Source organism: Columba livia, chromosome 2 (genome assembly GCF_036013475.1).
Source record: "Columba livia isolate bColLiv1 breed racing homer chromosome 2, bColLiv1.pat.W.v2, whole genome shotgun sequence".
Taxonomy (NCBI): domain Eukaryota; kingdom Metazoa; phylum Chordata; class Aves; order Columbiformes; family Columbidae; genus Columba; species Columba livia.
In genome coordinates, this window is record NC_088603.1 from 112,819,272 (window position 1) to 112,837,279 (window position 18,008).

The 18,008-nt window shown below is 38.3% G+C and overlaps 1 protein-coding gene across 3 annotated transcripts in view; it reads left to right on the forward strand.

The window, feature by feature from the left end:
• Nucleotides 1-18,008, forward strand: part of MIB1 (MIB E3 ubiquitin protein ligase 1) — a 78,247-nt gene that overhangs the window by 38,491 nt on the left and 21,748 nt on the right. For all 3 annotated transcript variants that reach the window (XM_005498370.4, XM_013366863.3, XM_013366859.3), the window contains exons 13-14: nt 14,954-15,086; nt 15,460-15,546. In XM_005498370.4, coding sequence (XP_005498427.1) covers nt 14,954-15,086; nt 15,460-15,546 — 220 coding nt within the window. The remainder of the gene's footprint in view (nt 1-14,953; nt 15,087-15,459; nt 15,547-18,008) is intronic.

Consider the following 18,008-nt stretch of genomic DNA (forward strand, 5'->3'; position numbering starts at 1 on the left):
GTATTAATGAGATTTTTCAGACTGAAAAAAGAGAGTAAAATTTGAAAATACCATACAGGTTGGTTATTTTTTCCATGTTATCAGCTCTTGGTTATGTTTGATCTATTTGTATACCTGTGACTTCGGCTTTTTAAGCTGAAGACTTGACTGTGAAGTGTAGGCGTATTTTATATCCGTTGCCCCAGTTAGTTTTAGATTTGCATTGTGTCTTGTGAAGAGAGCTTTATTCACACTGCAGCTAGCATCTGAAATAGAGGCTGCTTTTAGAGCTGACCCAACTTTGCACATGCGCACAGCTTGTTCTTCAGAGCAATACATTCTGCTGGACTTCAAATAAAACAAAATAAGATATTGGGGTGAGATGTGCAGATTTCCTATATTGCTGTCTGATAGCAAACAGTGTAAGTCATCTTTATGTTCATAAACTAGTAAGTAGAAGGTTATGGTTTAAAATGGAGTTATACCTTTTCCCCCATGTTTTTCTTGTTTAGTAGATCTCTCCTCGTATTTAGACTTGCAGATGGTTTAAAGTGGTTGGCAGTGGAATTTGGAACTGTTTTTGGCAATGTATTTGGGAGGTGGGGTTTCTCACCTATACCTAGTGTTAATGAGTCTCAGGGACCTTTGTGCTGTATTGTCATAGAGGTTCTCATAGAGACAAGTAGTCAAAGAGTTGTACAATTATTCCTAAACCAGTAAAAAGGACTTTTTTGCTTTTGTATTTGCAGTTCCGACAGTAAGTGTAGCTTGAGACTTAGTTGAAGCTGAGTACAGAAAAGCATGCTCCTAAAACCTCTTGTTAAAGTATTATGTCGGAAAATGCTTTGAAAGAAGAGTTTTGTTCAAGTTGATTTGGAGAGATGTATAATTAGATGGCAGATCAGCCTGTAGCTGTTGAGGTCAGTGACAAATTCATTATCTTTAAATAGTAAATAATATGCCCAGCATGTGCAGGATGGCAAATACAGTTCCTACTCTGAGCTTCCTCCCTAGTGCAATTAAAACAAAAGGGGGTGGGGGAGGCACAGGAAGAGAGGTGCCCAGAAAGCAGACTTTTCTTCCATTGCCAATACTGCTCATGATTCCTTCCTTTTGATCACTTTTTTTTTGTAAACCGTGTAACAAAGAGCAACAAAAATACAAGAGACAATAAATCATTGGAAAATGTGTTTATTTAAGTGTTTACCTCTCTTCTTTGTAAATGTTGTAAGAGATCGTTTTTTGCTGAATGTGGACAGAACATTAAACACCAGTCACTGTTTATTTACAAATAAAACCTTGAAATTTTGGAATGCAGAATTTGCTACACTCCTCATTACGTTCTGTCTTCAAGCAGCCTAGAATAACTGAACTCAGCTACAAAGAGAACTGCATAATTACACTCGGCGGAGTTAATGTCCAGTTTTAAAAATGTGAGAAATCCTGTAGTGATCAATGCATAGCTACAGCTGGTTGAAGGGGACCAAATCCATTGAAGAGGTGATTTGGTTCCATTTTACCAGCTTTAGCAAAGCATTGGAGTGCAGGAAGGTTATAATTCAGTAACACGTTTTTAAGTACATGAACAATTCACAAAGAACATGTGGTTTTCTTCTCTGTTACATGTTTTGTTTCTAGTCAATGCACATTTAAATTCCTTCACTGATTTGGAGACAGCGAAATGGAGAGCTGTGTACCAGAAAGGCCTGTGCATGTTCATTCCTTCCTTGAGTATTTCCTTGAGGCTCTTTGGATGAGTCTCAAATCATAGTTACAGGTTTAACTTTTCTCTGTCTGCAATAATGAAATTCTAGAGTAGTGATGAGAAACTGCAGTCTTATAATTTCTGCTCACGTAGAGCTCCTTTGCTTCTTTATATGAAGCTTCACTGGAAAGAAGGTTTCGGTTTCCCCCAACCCTTCCCCCATTCAATTTCTGGCAGGTTCCCTTTCCCAGCTGCTTTAATGCTATAGTTGGTTAGCACAAGTATAAATGTCAAGTGCTTTCAGTTCCATTACTATACTTCTGGTTAGTATTAACGTTTTAGGAATGATTATATAATATAGCAGGATAGATTTTTTTTTTTTTTTTTTTTTTTTAACCCTGATCATGTGTGAAAAAACATTTAATGCAAGAAAAATACAGCTTTTAAAGAATTATCTGGGGTTGCATCTGATTTCTTCTGAATTAAGGTCCTTACTACATATGTGCATGCTCACGTAGCTTTTTTTATGTTGTACGCTGAATTCTTTTTGAGCTTTGACTGCAGTGGGGAGCAGGGGGCAACCTTAGTTCAAGCCATTCACTAGTAAGGAGTATGTCAAGTATGGTCTACATCTGCTTGTTGCGTAGTCTGATGCTGGTGAGAAGATTTATGTAAATATATTCCCAACACCATGTATCCTAATAGAAACATAGCAGGTGTGTCACTTGGACTTAAGCATTAAAGATGGCTATAAAGTGAGTTTCTATTTTTACCGGTTATACAGGAACTGTTTTACAGATACAGCTGCTCAAGTGCGCTTTTGGATGGCAATAGAGTTTCATGTACTGGCCATATCGGGACAAAAAGCGGCCGTGGAAAAAAGCCGCGTAGCATTTGATAATGTCAGCATCTGTTATCCCTGTCAGTCACACAGTTGAAATGTTTGAGTTACAACTGTGTCAGCAGATGCCCAAAGTTCAGCGTGTGCTCAGTTAAAACTGAACAGCTGATCTAAGTGATGGATGTGACATTTTAGAGTGACTAGATATGTATTCTTAGAGATATGCTAACATGAACTAGCAGGAAGCAATGTCAACATATAATTTTAACTTTTGTATCACTCTGAACTGTCATTTTGTTTCAGAATAGCATTGCAATGTTATACAAAGAAGACAAGAAAGAACACAACATGATGAATTGTTGCCAAAAACCTTTTAAATAAATTTAAGTTGTTAAAAAGTTGGTCTCATTATATATAGTGGAAGCCGCATCCATACATGGTGAGGACAGGAACTCCTTAAGAAAAGAAGTAAATGCTTAGAGCAGTTAACCCCTCTGTAAAGCTGTTGGTAATACCAAATTGCTTTTGTGAGCGTGAGCAATTTCAGTAGCATCGCTCCATTTAGAAAAGCTACTATGATTTGATTTGTTTCCCACTATAAAACAGGTTTTAATTTAGATGTTAAGATACTGTAGTCTTCATGCCAAAATATCTTCTCATAAGAGAAATAGCTTTAAAACAAGTACTAATATTTTACTTAAGAAAATGGTTCTGCTAAGACAGTTTATTCTTCCATGTATTATTCTGTAGTTCCAGTAATAAAAATAGCAGGGTATGTATAGTATTAGCAATTTGATAATTATGTGAGTATTAAAAAAAAAAGATTCTCCATTTAAAAATGGTACATTGCCTTTTTTTCCCCCCCCCCTTCATTTCTCCCAGACATTTTAATAAGCACAGCAGGGGTACAGTTAGAATTTTTAATCTGGGCCAAATGTACCTACTTATCATAGATGTATCCTATTTAATAACTGCTTTTAGGAGGCTGCTGTCATGAATAGGAATGGCTGGATTGATGAACCAGGAGGTCTTTCCTCATATTTTTTTCTTGTCCTTGAATTTGTTGTTGAATGTCTTTACTCAGGAATGGTATGCGCTGGTATATTTCAATCAATACTGCTTTTAGAACTTGGAATTGTTGCAGGACTATTTCTCAGGTAGTTTTTTATGTTTTTTGGGATGCTACAAAGTCATATTTTCATAGCCAATTGTCTTAATTTTGGATTTAAAATAAATATAGCTTATTTGAAAATAGTATTTAACGTAACTTACCTTTTAGGTTGTAGTTGTCATTTCTGTTTTCATTTGGGAATCTGTCAATAGCTTTAATCCGCTGACTAGCAACTGTGGCCTAGAAATCTCTGTATTGTTACTTTCTGTGCATAAACCTGACACTGCACTTTGTATCGAAGAGCTCAGTGAGCATAATAAGCGCTGATTTGGAGAAAATTCTAACTTAAGTCTCATATATTAAATTGCAGAAGTTATTATACTTAGTTATTATACTCCTTTTCTCTAAATCATGGCCTTAGTTTCTTAGCTGTTTCTACTTGTGGCAGATGTAAATTTAAATACTACCATCTGAAGTACACAGAACTGGCTGTAATTAATCAAACTATGGCTTGCTTTTAATGAGATATGTTTTGATAATCAGGCTTTTAAGATTAGCTTAGGATCTATTAAGTGAGGAGTACTGGTAATGATAACTTTTGCAGCTATGCTGCGATCTTGATTATGCATTTCAAGGGTTCGATTTCCAACCTTGTTTTGAATTCTTTGTTTACAACTTGTGTTCTGCTTATCAGCTGTTAACAATTCTTCTTTTATAGTCACTTAATTTCATGTTTTGTGATTCGTTACTAACAAGTCCGAGTTATTTTGGCAATACCAGCTGACCCTTAGTAAGTTAATTTGTCAGATGAATGTCACTCAAATGAGAGAGAAACCTGTTTCTTCCAACAGCTGTTTAGTTTCCTCTTACTGGTAGTTCCATGCCTGCCAAAAATACATACTTCTTTACATTCCATAGCATTGTATGTTCATATGGGTACATAAAGAAGTATGTACTCTGGGCAGGTACACACAGAGCTGTCAGATGAACCTTAAAAGTATTTTGCTGCTTTCCGTTGCTACCATTAGGTAAAACTCAGCCTGACAATTCTTTCGAAGAACAATGTTACAATTAACTGATCGTAGAAAATAAACTTATTATTCTAACTGATGTTTGCAATGCAATTTACCTGCATAGTGGCTTAAAGACGGTTAAAGTTCATTGTTCTGGCATGGCAAGGACATTAGATGTGCTTTTCCAGATTTGTGCCGCCTCTCGCTGTTTGTTCTGAGAGGAGATTTGAATTGCTGGTAGCTTTGCAACATGTTTTCTTGGAATTCGTTGTTGTATTCCACTGAAAAACTTCAGCGTCCTCCCAGCTCTTCTAGCAGATTTCCATGCTGGTGTGCAGTTTGCATCTGGTGTCCTGAAGGGAAGTATAAACTTGTCTAATATGGAAGTTATAAACTTATTTTCCTACCCTCCCCAATCCCACTTCTGTGCTTTTTGCATCTCATCCAGTATTCTGCGAACTCTTTGCAGTTTTACAAGTATTTCTGCTGTTGTTTAGAGTGGTTTCAAAGACAAAAAAAACAACACATGCCACTGGTGATCCTGCTTATCATAAAGGTGATGACATTGAGTTAAGAAAACAACCTCTAACTGCTGTGACAGGATTTGGATTGTTAGGCCAAAGGTCACGTGTGAAAGCTAATACCTATTCTACGCTTCTGCAAGCAGCTTCTCTCATTTTTTTAAAATTGGCACTCACCTGCTTCAGTCAAAATCTTGAAATATTTATGACAGCTAAAAAAAATCCCAAACCAAAACTAAACACACACTCAGAGAAACAAACACCAAGTTTAACTCTGTCTTATCAGAGTCTGTGCACCTCGGTTTGGAATGGTAGTTAAATATTTGATGTACAGCACGGGTTTGACTTCTAAGGGGCTGTCAGAGCTAATGGTTGCTTAATTTGTATTTCAGAAGTTGATTTAGGTTACAGTAAAGAGTGAGCTTTGTCTTTACAGCATTAGAAGGTAAATTTGAAATAAGCCTAACAATTAGTAAATGTAATAGTCATAAGGAAAGCTGAGAGCAGAGGAAGTAAGAATTTCTGCAGCTCATGACAAAAACCTGGTGCAGCTGATAGAGAGCAAATCAGAGTGTAGCAGGAGCGAGCACAGTACTACAAGGAGAAACAGCAATGCAGCATTAGAATCACAGCAGTCACATTCTAGTTTTAAAGTAGGTTGTTTTCATGTACATCTGAGATAGAGCACCTTGAAAAATTTGCTTAGACCTACTTGAGAGCTCAGCATTGCACCATCACACTCTTTATTAAAATTTCTTTTTGAAGTTGGTAATTTCTTTTTAGTTGTGCAAAGGAAGATAAGAGTATATTTTACTGAGGTGAACAACCAGTTAATGGCATTGCAGTTTTTGAGTTTATCTTCTTTAAAAAGAATGCCTACCAAGCAAGTTGTTGGTTTTTTTGCTATGAAATTTGGACTAATGTTTTCTTTCAACCTGCTCTTTACACTACAAATGCTTGATACTTTAACACACTAAAAATTAAGCTGTTCCCAGAGTAGAGGGATTAATATAACAATAATTTAAAAAAAAAACACCCACATTTTAGTAAATAAGTTACACATGCAGAAAGTCATAGGCATCCTTTAAACGTGCAGAATAATGCAGGTCTCCTGATGTTCTGTTACCTGTAAGCTTAGTATCATGCAGCATTTGCAGTTGGAAGAGAGGTAGTGACCTAGAGACACATCAGCAGCAGCCATCTCATCCTGAGTGCTCGCTCACTCTATTCGCTGAATCAGCTCTTCATTACAGGGGAGGGGGAGGCAAGGGGGGGCCCATGTCGGTGCATACAGTACCTCACCACCTTAAATAGATTAAACTTAAAAGGCAAAAAAAAAAAAACCCCAAAAAGCAAACATAAAGACCCCGGTGCCTAATTGGCACCTGCTGCCTTTTCTTGGAATGTTAAAATATGGATGATGTTGTATAGAAATTATACCTTATGTCTGCTGGACTGAAAGTTAGGACTCCAAGGATAGATGCTAGGAAGCCAAGGGAAGGTGAACTTAGCCCACTGTCAGATGAAAATAATCACAGGCAAAAAGAAAAAAAAAAAAAAGGCAAAACCAAGCCCCCAAAAGTTGGAGTCGCTTCCAAAAAAAAAAAAAAAAGGCACCAAAAAAAGCGCAATCGTCTCCCCCCTCCCCCGGCAAATATTGGTTTCTTCTAGTTCCTTAGATATTGCACTGCATCTTTTCTTGCTTGAGGTTATGTTTCCAGGCTTAACTGTAGGCAGGTCTGTGGTGAAGCTACTTTCCATCTTCAGAGGTCAAGACTGCGAGCGAGGTCAGGGCTCCCGCGCGCACCCTACAGAAGCCACCGGCCGTATTTCCCACTCAGAGGGCACCAGCAAAACTGTTACGGCTTTATAGGCAGCTAAGCATTTGAAACATGCACTCCCAGGCAAACAGGCTCTCTTGTGCCTCTCTCTTCCCTGACCATATTTAGTCAACCATTGCAAAAAATAGTCTCTCAGCTGTCGATTGTCGATCCGGCGGTGGAGGGAGCGTCTATCCAGCTCTCTGCCGATTGATTGTGCAGCCTGCACTTCCACCCAGCCATTTGTCCCCAGGTTTTTTTAGCACTGCCAAATAAAGCTCTCTCGCTCGTGTTTCCAGTTAGATTTCCCAGGTTTTTCACTGAGCTTGCGCTGCTACTAGTAAACCCTGATGAGGTTGTCACTATACTTAGAAACGTTGGAGGGGGTGTAGCGGGGGGAGAGAGAGAGAGAGAGAGAGAGGAGGGGAAAAAAAAGGCAGCCCTGCTAGTAGCGAGGGAAAGGCTTCACGCAGATATAGAACAATAAATATCCTGTGCTGCCACGGCAGGTTGTGTAACCTGGTTTCTTGAGCGGTGAAAAATGCCATGGGTTAACAACATGCAGATCAACCTGCGGTCTAAGCGCCCTTGTTCTGCATCTAGGTTTAAGTTTTCAGCTGCAAATCATACTGTTATTTTTATAAATAACAACTTGTGACGCCACATTTCCATATTGAAATCGATAGAAATTCTTGGAAAAACCCTGGATTAATAAATTAATATAATTCCATAATATTATGTTTAATAATTCCAGAGTATTTTGTTTATATTGCCTAGCCATAAAATTACCTTTAAAAAAATAAATGCATGTACAAGTGAGGTGCTACTGTTCTTTGAAAAAACTCAAATGTTTTAGAAGAAAAGAATAGAAAAAGAAATCAAGCGAACAGCTCAGTCCATTCATCTGACTTTCATATGCACAAAATGGGCCTGTAACAAGACTAATCACTTCACATTCAAAATAGGAAAAGAGGGATTTTCATTTTCATAGGAAGTATATGCAATGTTTTCTTCTGAAAATAATAAAGTAACTGAAATTTAGCCATTTAAACATAAGAGTCAGGAACATGAATCCTTCAAGACTTTCTCTATATTTTTCAGACAAAATTCTTATGTTGCTCTCTCAGTCTAAAATGAAACAAACATATTAAATGAAAATGTCATCTCAATCAATGTTGATGTAACTAGTACTTATATATTAAAGTTCAGTACTGTAGGGGAGAGAGTGAATTATAAAGTCCTCAACAGACCACTCTCTTTGATTTATACTTTTCTCGTTGTCCTGTGCTTGGTAGCTTGCTTACCCTATCGCTTCTGTTGCTGTGTAGCTTTCTTGTAAAAGTCACATTTTTTTCATTTCTCTCTCTTCAATTTCATAATCATACACTAAAGACAAACTTGTTGTGTAAGATCTAGGCTAATACAGAATATGTTTTTATGAATTCCATGTAAATGCATGTAACTTATTGTTTCTTTAGTTTCACGTATATTGAAATCAATTTTTCAAATACCAAGAGATACTTGAAAATCTGAGACACTGCCTACTTAAACTTGTGCTAACTCAGCTATCAGTCAGATATGAAATATGAAACTCTAATTTTGGGATACAGCCTGCTCAATAATACCAGTCTAAGGTATTATTCTATTCCTTGTTTCTTGTTCCCGAGGAATATTTCTTTCTTCGTTCCTCCCATGTACCTCCCTGTTCTGCACAGCAAGTGTGGTGTGAACCCGAGCAGGGAGCTGATTTGGCTTGCAGTTGTGTGCTGACGTGCACCGAAGATCGTATCGTTGCCAAAAATAGCAGAATCCTGCTCCTGTGTTACTTCTTGCACTATGTTGGTACAAATATTTTTTGGCTTCGCAGTGAGCAGGCTCAGAGTGCTACTCTGTATGAGAAGCAATCCAACAAAAAGGGGTGACTTTTTAGATGCTGTGTTGGGACTACTTTTTTTTTTGGGAGAGGGGTTTTGAGTAGAGGTGGTAGTCAGAGGACAAAATTGGGCTTAGTAAAAAGTAGTCTTGCTTCTCTTTTGTTGTAAAATGCGTGTCAGACCACTTAGCCTTGAAAGAAAACCTTACAATGGAAACTGTCTTTAAATCTGATCTGTTCCCTCACTGAGGATGAAACAGGTGAACAGGTTTAATATGTGGCAATAAGCGGTGTAGGGAGTGTGCGTGAATGAAGAATACTTCAAGCAAGGATTGCTGTAAAATAAATTGTGAAGCCATGTTGCACTGAGACCAGTGAAAAGCTGACCTGAGGGAGGAGGATGGCAGGGAGAGTAGAGAAGCTTGTAGTAGACAGTGCACTGAATCATTATAACCCTTTGACATATGATTCCTGGTAAGTTACACTGATCTAAGACTTCGCTTCTTGAAAGGGCAGTCTGCCCTCCCTGCAACTCTGGCTTCAGCATTTACTTATTCCTATGGCTTCTAGTGATCTTGAAGTTGCAGGGTAAGCTGGATTATCTCATTGATCCGTCATAAATCAAACTTGCCACATCAAGAGTCTGGCAGGTTGTTTCACTCACTAGACAGCGACATGTCTGTAGTGCCAACATAATGCAGAGAAAAGTGGTATTGTGTCTTTCAGTAGCAATTTAAGTTAAATGTGCAGATTGTGAAGTAATCTCTATTTTTTTTTAATGCCCAAGTATCTGTTATTAAAAAACAAAACCAAAACCAAACAAACCCACAACACAAAACCAAAAAAACCCACAAACCAAACTCAAATGGCTAAGCAGATAAAACCACCTCACCACCATCCCAACCCTCTGCAGTCAAATTGCAGTTGGTAGCAGAGAATCGTTTCTAAGTTGGTTTTTATATATATTTTTTAAACGGGGAGGAAGGATGCCTTTGCAGTTGAGAATGCTGAATCTGGAATCTTTAAAACAACAATGTGCTAGTTTTGTTTTGCTTATAAGTACTTTTATCTTGTAGATTTTTCAAATAAAGCCTGTATTGTATGTGGCATTCTCAGGTAATGCTGGTGAGCATCTGTCAAAATTCTGTGAGTAAAATACTGAATAAGGAAAGAGATTTTATATGTGGTTGATGATGAATAATATACCATATGTTAAAAGTTTTGGTTGTGACAATTACTTCTTTTTGCATATCTAATATTGGTAACTGGAGTTGAAACAACTGCTCTTTGTGGCTAACAATGAATTAGTGTACTGTTCAGATCTGTGAGGCATTTTATGTTGCAAATACAAAATTTACGCTGTTGAATTTGCACTCCGAAATTATTTGTAATCTAAATATGTCATTTATATGTTAAACCCTGGTTCCAGACTCTCTAAAAACCTGAATTAAAGAAAAAAAGTACTCCTATGGCAAGGTCAGATTAAAGAGTACCTGCAGCAGCATTTGCTGTTATTCTTCCACATCTTAAATTAATGTAACACAGTATAAGTGGATGTCCCCTCTACCAAATGACTTCTGACTACTAGAGCCTGGACTGTCATTTTATAGGGATGAGTTATATGAATGATGGTGGGCTTTATAAGTCACTGTATCCCCGACAGCTGGACCTGGGAAAGCAACAGATACCTTGATCCGAGGCCCCTATACACACGTGTTTTCTCATTACCTTTTTCACTGAGCAGTTGCTTAGCTCCTGTGAAAGAAGAACCAGGTTCCTCACCCCCTTCAAAGCTTTACAGGCAACTTCCTCTCAAATTTTTCCTGAAGTTTTTCTTTTGCTGTCTCATCTAGAAAATTTCAGAACTTGCCGAAGATCATCCAACTGAAAAAGGCCCAGAATCTTTATCAGCTTCCTGCTTCCAAATGCCAAAGCTTACCTGTTAGAGATATTTTTTTTCATTAGTGATGCTTTAGTAATAATCTTTAAATATTTCAATAGGAGTTTTAAGTGTCTTAAGACTAATCTATGCAGCTGCTTAATTAGCCATGTGATCTGTAACAGCAGAATACACTGAAGATGCTGGTCTGAAGAGTTTTCTTCAGCTGATTTAATGGTCAGGGTTACTGTTTTGCTGATTTCCTGATCTTTTCAATACAGTGACAGTGAAAGTAGTCTGTGGGCTGTTTCAATGTGTACAAGATGAAAGCAAGCTTTCAGGGTCCCATCTGTGTTGTGGTCCTGGAAATGGAGCAGTACAATTCAGTGACTTCTTTAATACTTCGTGTGGAAAAGTGAATCAAGAATTACCGTGCAATTGGCATGCAACATTAATTCACTAATATGACTTTTTGTGATAACAATGCATGCCTGTTCCAGGGAGTGCTGTTCTGAATGGTAGCCACTTAGCTGTCAAAATTTTGGCAGCAGCTCTAGAAAATCCTGCAGAATAGAATAGCTGTAGGAAGGAAGGCTGGAGTGGGGAGGAGCAGGATCTTGTGCATTGAAAGAAACTGCATCTCAGCTAATGAGAAGGAGAACGCAGCCACTGAGCATCATGGAAGAATTTGCCATTCCTAGCATATTAATATCTTGCACAATTTAAGGTTTCATGTCCATAAAACTGTCCTTCCATCCTGCTGCCCAGTAATTTAGCCTGGAGGAGAGAGATGTGGTCTCTAACTTGCACAGCCGGAGAAACTGAGGAGTAGTTACTGGTCCTCTGATGCTTTGCTGTGAAAAGTAATAAAAAATCCATTGTGCACAGAAACTGTTTGTTTGTTTTGTTGGTACTTCTGTTTTTTTTTTTCAGTAGGACCAATGCATTTTAAAAGCATCCAGGAATGTAGCAGGCATCTAATTTATGTGAAAGCAAGATGCAGTCTATTTTACAGTTGAATTTAAGATTAAAATTTTCAGGTATTTGACAGCAAACTAAATAGAGAAAGATTTGAAAGAGGATCTGGTAAGGCTAGCACTCTTGCACATGTTAGGATGAGTGACTTTTTTCATAGCATACAAAATATTAAGCCAATTAGTATCTTCTCTCTCGAATACAAAAGGTGTTAAAGAATTGGCAACAATAGTATTTCTGAAGTGTATTTGCTTCTTAGTGCATCTGTTAAGGTGTGTGAATGTACTTTAAATTTTATTTTCTTTGTGGAGTTGGTGGTTTTCCTACTTCCTTACTGAAGAACATAATATATCATGTGAATTGGTTAGGATGACTCCTTGTTGGAGACAAGCTGGCTATAATTAGAGAGATGCACATTTGAGTGTTGGTGCCTTCCCATAGCATTTCTCAAGTTGTAGTTGCAGCTGTAAAACAAGTGTCTTGACCTTGGGTTTTTCATTAGGTCATTGTTGTCTCACCTTTTACTTGTCAGTCACAGTGGTTGTATTGCTTCTGTCAGTCACAAGAAGTTTTCAGGTAATATTTGTTGTGCTTTTAAATGATCGACAGCAGATACTCTAGAGCCTTATGGTATGGATACTCTAGAGCTTCTTCAGAAGCCCTGAGCTGGGCAGGTGAAGATCAAGAGCTTACATGACATGATACCCTATGGGAAGCTGCTGTAGAAAATAGATCAGCTTGTTGTGCTGCAGGTATCGTGTGCTCCTGAGGTGTTCTCTGCATCAGCCCAGCTGGCTGAAGAGCTGATGCTGGTGTGTCAGGTACAGTCCAGACAGGACTTGTTCCCTCTCTGTGGCAGCTAGAAACAGTTCTGATGCTGGAAAACTGGGACATGTTTATGTACTAGGTTTGAAAATACATCATTTCATTATTATGTTTATCGATGCAACTAATATATGTTTATTTTGCAACATTTCATACCTAGCATTTTACTAAGTTATATCCTTAATTTTGGAAACTACTGCATAAATGAATCTCTCAAAGAATTCATGTTGGTGTTTGTTTTTGTTTTGTTTTTTTTCCCAGATATTCTAGTCTTTTTTTCCTAGCACAGGACAGAGCTGTAGAAGGTGTTATGAATAGAAGCTTCGCAGTGGTTCACAATGAACAATGTACAATCTGTTAAGTGTTGTTGTCTTAGTTTACTGTGTTAAAAGTGATTAGGAAGTTAAGAAGCTTAGTCCTGCCAGGAGAACTAAAAATCCGAAGACTTTGAGAATGGTTTCTTACTGTTTTGCTTACCTCAAGAAGGCTGTGATGATGATGGATTCTAAAAAGACTGAGATAGATAACCCACACACTGCAGAACTGACTTGGTTCCTGGCCAAGTGCTTCTGTCCACTGTACGGAGGACAAGCCTCCAGAGCAGCCTGGCTGTGGATGCTCCAGCAGTTGGTCATGGGTCTCCTGTGGGCCTGTTGCTTAGTTGTGCTCCCTCCAGACTCTGAATCTGAGGAAAAAAGTGACTGTTACCCTGCAACTGCCAGGGTGGTGTATTAACTGTGAAACTGAGGGCTGATGTTGCATTCTCAGTGCAGTAGCAGGAGAATGTGGAGATGCTTAAGGAGTCAGGTTCTGTTAGGATACTGTCCAAGCATCAGGTGAAATGGAGTGCACTTTCTTAATGCTGTAGTAGTCTACCTCAGAGGCTCTTCTGCTTTTCAGGCAGGCTCATTGGAGTCAGCTATCCCCAGAGACACAGGATGGCATGGTTTTGGGGTTTCATGGTTTGTTGTTCTTGTTGTTTTGTTTGTTTTGTAGTTTTTGATGTTTTTTGTTTTTTTTAATAGGAAACTTGTTGGGTTACTCTAAAAGAGAGCTTAGGAATGAATAGCACTTACACGATGTGGATGTTCAAGGTGACAGATTATTCGAGTGAATTAGGAATTCAGTTATTACTTGATAGCACAGTCATCTTATTGCTGTCTGTTGAGAATATTTTTAAGTAAAAGCTGAGAGGCTCATTTTATAAGTATATTTCTGAGGCTTATTGAGATCCCACATTTTCAGTATCAGGTGGCTAATGAAGAACTGCTTACTTCAGTTATTGTATCTGCCTTACAAGGCATTCTGTGACTCAAGTGGTTCTTCTTGTATTAGCTATTAGCTTGGATTTTGAAGTTTGAATTTTGTGAAGAAGCTCTGTTTTTCCTGTAACTAGAATCTTCCTTCAATGATAGGGAAAGATGAGATGACAGAAGAGATTTCCTGGCACAAGACTATAGACGTTTCTGGTTTTCTGTTTGTCTCTGAGGAGCTGTCATAAGGGAGTTGCATGTACTGTCAATGAAGACAGTAAAGGAATCATGTTTGGTTACTTGCCTATTCCAAAAGTTAAGTGAAGGCACATGAGCTTAAGAAGAGTATTTCTGCAAGAAAACAAGATTGAGCAACTTGTTTATCTAGCATTGTGTTATTAATACCCTTAACACTGCTGTCCTTGGACTTTATGGATTTTCATCTCTCTTAATACTCTAGTAACAGAGTTGCTTTTCCTCACCCTTGCATTTGAGGTGTAAAATAACAAATTACCTTCCTTTGGTAGGTATCTTGGTAAGCACATTCAGAAGTGGGGTGGAGTACTAGACACTGCTTTGATATGTTACGTTCAGCCACTATCTGTTATGAAAATATTCCACTAATATTAATTTTACAGTTTCAGCATTTATTTTGTCTGTGCCTAAGGGTTCTAACTCCAGTTTTATGTCAGAAACTGAAAGTCTTATGTTGCAGCCCATGACATCAGTTTATAAAGTGATGATTTTAAAGAAATCTAATGTAGTGGGACATGTTCATTAAATAATTAAGGATACTATAGGGAATTTGAGGGAGATCAACTTCTGTTGTCTTTGTTTCAGAACTTGTGTGAATAATTTTTATGAGGTAATTTTTACTGCTAGATAAAATTCTTCTGGAAAAGTCTGATTGCCACACTCTGCCTTGGGTCTTGTATGGTTTGAGTACTTTAACTAGAAGGAACTGAAGATTAAATTATTATGCTTTGGAACTGTCGGTGTAGCTTTTCACCCACTTTCTCTTTTTGAAAAAATACTAATGTTATTTTAGCTATTACTACTTTGTAGTTTTGAGAATTAATATTGTTTTACTGTTGTCCTGTTGTCATTTAATGAGTACATTATGTGTGCATTTATGCCATCTCTGCATGTTTATTTCAGTGCAATGCGTGTACTGCTGTCCAAGTTACCACGACCCTGGATCGTTGATGAGAAAAAAGATGATGGTTACACTGCTTTGCATCTGGCAGCTCTCAATAATCATGTGGAAGTGGCTGAACTTTTGGTGCATCAGGTAGGACTCTTCTCGGGTAGATTTAAATGTCACACTTCAGTTAGCCATCTGATGTGAAAATAAGTTGCCGCTGTATGCCTGCAATTGCAATGCGGAAGCGATGGAGCAGGAAAGGGCATGTGGTGAGCTCTAAAGGTCAAAATCGCCTTTGAGATCATTACAATGGCCTAGTGGTGCAGAGGGACTGAAAAAATTGATACCTAGTTTAGTTTCAACAGATTAACATCTGTACAGTGAATAATTAATCACTTCTGCTCTCAAATCTCCAAATTAGGAATCATATTCAGGGTTGTATTCAGGGCCCTAAGGCGCTGCCTTGCACGTAGGTGAATTGCTGGGATGATAACGCTCTAATGCTTTGAATATCTTTCAGGGCAATGCCAACCTGGATATCCAGAATGTTAACCAGCAAACTGCTCTGCACCTTGCCGTTGAACGACAGCATACACAAATTGTTAGGGTAAGTATCTTATTTGCCATAAGCCATACGGTTAATGGTACTTGACTCAAGCTGATTGTAGCTGTTAAGATGGGGGTAGTATGTGACCATTTAAAAAATAATTTAATGACACGTGGCCATTGGATGTTTTTATGATTAATTTTGACCAATTCAGAAACCTATGAACTTGTACAAAAGGTCAGTTTGCAATGTGAAGGATGTTTCAGGAATGCTAAATTTTTGTATACGTGCATTATGGTTTCCTCTATGCGGTTGCCAATTCCATCATCCTTCCTTGTGGAGTAAGGGGGAATATGTTCCTCTGTTACTCATCTGAGTCTTGTGGTCCTGTAATGGGACCTTCACATAGCACTTTTGATGCCTCTTGCTGTATGAGTAATTGTTCTTGCTCATAGCTTTTCCAAATTCTAGCGAAGTGAAACATCTTTTTACGAGTTTAACTACTCAGTCTCTGACTGGGTGACTTTCCATGTTGTTAGCTTGGGAGAGCTATAAGCAGTAGCAGAAGTACCTTACTGGTGAAAGTAACGCTTTTTCAGATTTCTGCTTGCACAGTTGCACAAGTTAATACTTCAGTTTAGCAAAAGTTTGTTACTGGCAGAGGACACGGGGGTCTGGCTGCCCATTCTGTCCTTGGTTGCCCATTCTGTCCTGTGTGCACTGTCCATAGGGGACCTGTATAGCTCACTGTTTGCATTGCTAGCATGAGGCTAGTTGAAGCTCAGAGGGAACACTCCTGTGCATGTTTCCTGTAAGTGACTGGCCATCAACCTGGCCTTGGCCCTATGTATAATTTTTTTAAATTTGTAGAGTGAGTGTCATATTATATTAAAAACTGTCTCTTATTCAGACCTACAGAGAATTGTACCCCTTACAGAGACTTACATCTTTGGTTCTGTTCAGCATTATTTTGCTGTAAGATTTCTCCATCTGCAAGTGGATGTGATCCCATTACAGCGAAACATGTGATATGGCCCTATATCTGGAACTGCTTGCTACCTAAAGAATGGTTTCCTGGAGTCAGTGTCACTTGCATCCTGCAAGCTATTTGGCAGCTTTATTTGATGAGCTCTTGTGTTCCTCTGGAGCTGACAGGGTACCTGAGAATATACAACTAATGTGTGGCAGGTGAGCAGGAAGAACTAGTATGTGCACTGGGCTGACGTGCTTGTATCCGAGAATGTTTAAGTGAATGACCCTGTAGAGTATCCCTACTTCAGAGTTGGATTAACTTTGAGATGTCCTAAAATAACTCATGCAACCATGCAAAGAACATGTTGGCTCTCTATTTCAAAATTAATTCCTATTGGGTACCTTCCAGGGCTGGGTTGTACCCTCAGGCATCTGTGGAATAGTGGTCAAAGGTAGCAGGGTACTTTTAAAAGCCCTGCTGCCGTGACAAAGGGTGCTGGTTTGCCTTTTTTATATATATTTATATATATATATATATATATATATATATATATATATATATATATATATTTTTTTTTAACTTCTGCAAAGGCTTTGAATTTACATGGTAGCCAAGGATTCCCAGGTTGCCCTGAAAATAGTTCTCTTATATGTTTTCTTCCTGGAGAAAGTCTTCAGCAGTAAATAGCTAGTGGCAGACACAAGATATAAAATATGAGAAAGAAAAATTTGGTCAGAGTAAGGCCATTTAGCAAGCATAAGTAGTTTGGGGAGAGCGTTGCAACTATTAGCTGGTTTCCTTGGTTTCATTTGTGGAAGAGAAGTTTGGTGAAAATGGTAAGCTGTAGTCAAATACAGGCAGGTATTTCCTTGAAAATTAAGTTCTGAATTCCTTTTAAGCTATTTTCCTTTTAGCCTTTTCTAGAGTCTGAGATTCTTTGGTTCTGAGAGGCTGAGATCGTTGCAAACGTGCGGGTTCTGAAGAGGGAAGATCCCCCTTCATGTATTCCTGTTTCTAGGCTGTGCCTGTTGTCTCTGCTGCTAATCCAAATTTTGCAAAGCAGCAAAATTTTGCTCACAACTGCAATTAAAATTTCAGCTGCTCTCTACATGTTTCTGCACCGCAACAATGACAGGGTTTAATTTTTTGGGGCAATTGTTATTAGTCAGCATGTGTCAATTTGTTCTGATTAATAGCATATTTAAGGAAGTTCTGGTACACTGAATTATGGGAGGCCTGGCTGCAAAGGCAGTATGAATAGGAGGGCCTGCGCAGCCCTGTGCTTGCTTTCGTGTTGTGTGACCTGGAATTTGGGTCTAAAATTAGCCTTAAAGTCGAGTTCATTACTTTCCAAAATGTTCTGAGATGGTATTTAATAGTGTCAGTAGTTTTTCTGTCTTTTGCTGAATAATTGTAAACCTAAGTACATGCTTAACCACTTTGCTAATGAGACGACATTGTAAACTAAGTTGTAAAGTTTAGCGTGGTGTGAAAGTGGTGACTTTTGAGGTGACTGAAACCTAATAGTAAAGAAAATACACATATCTAA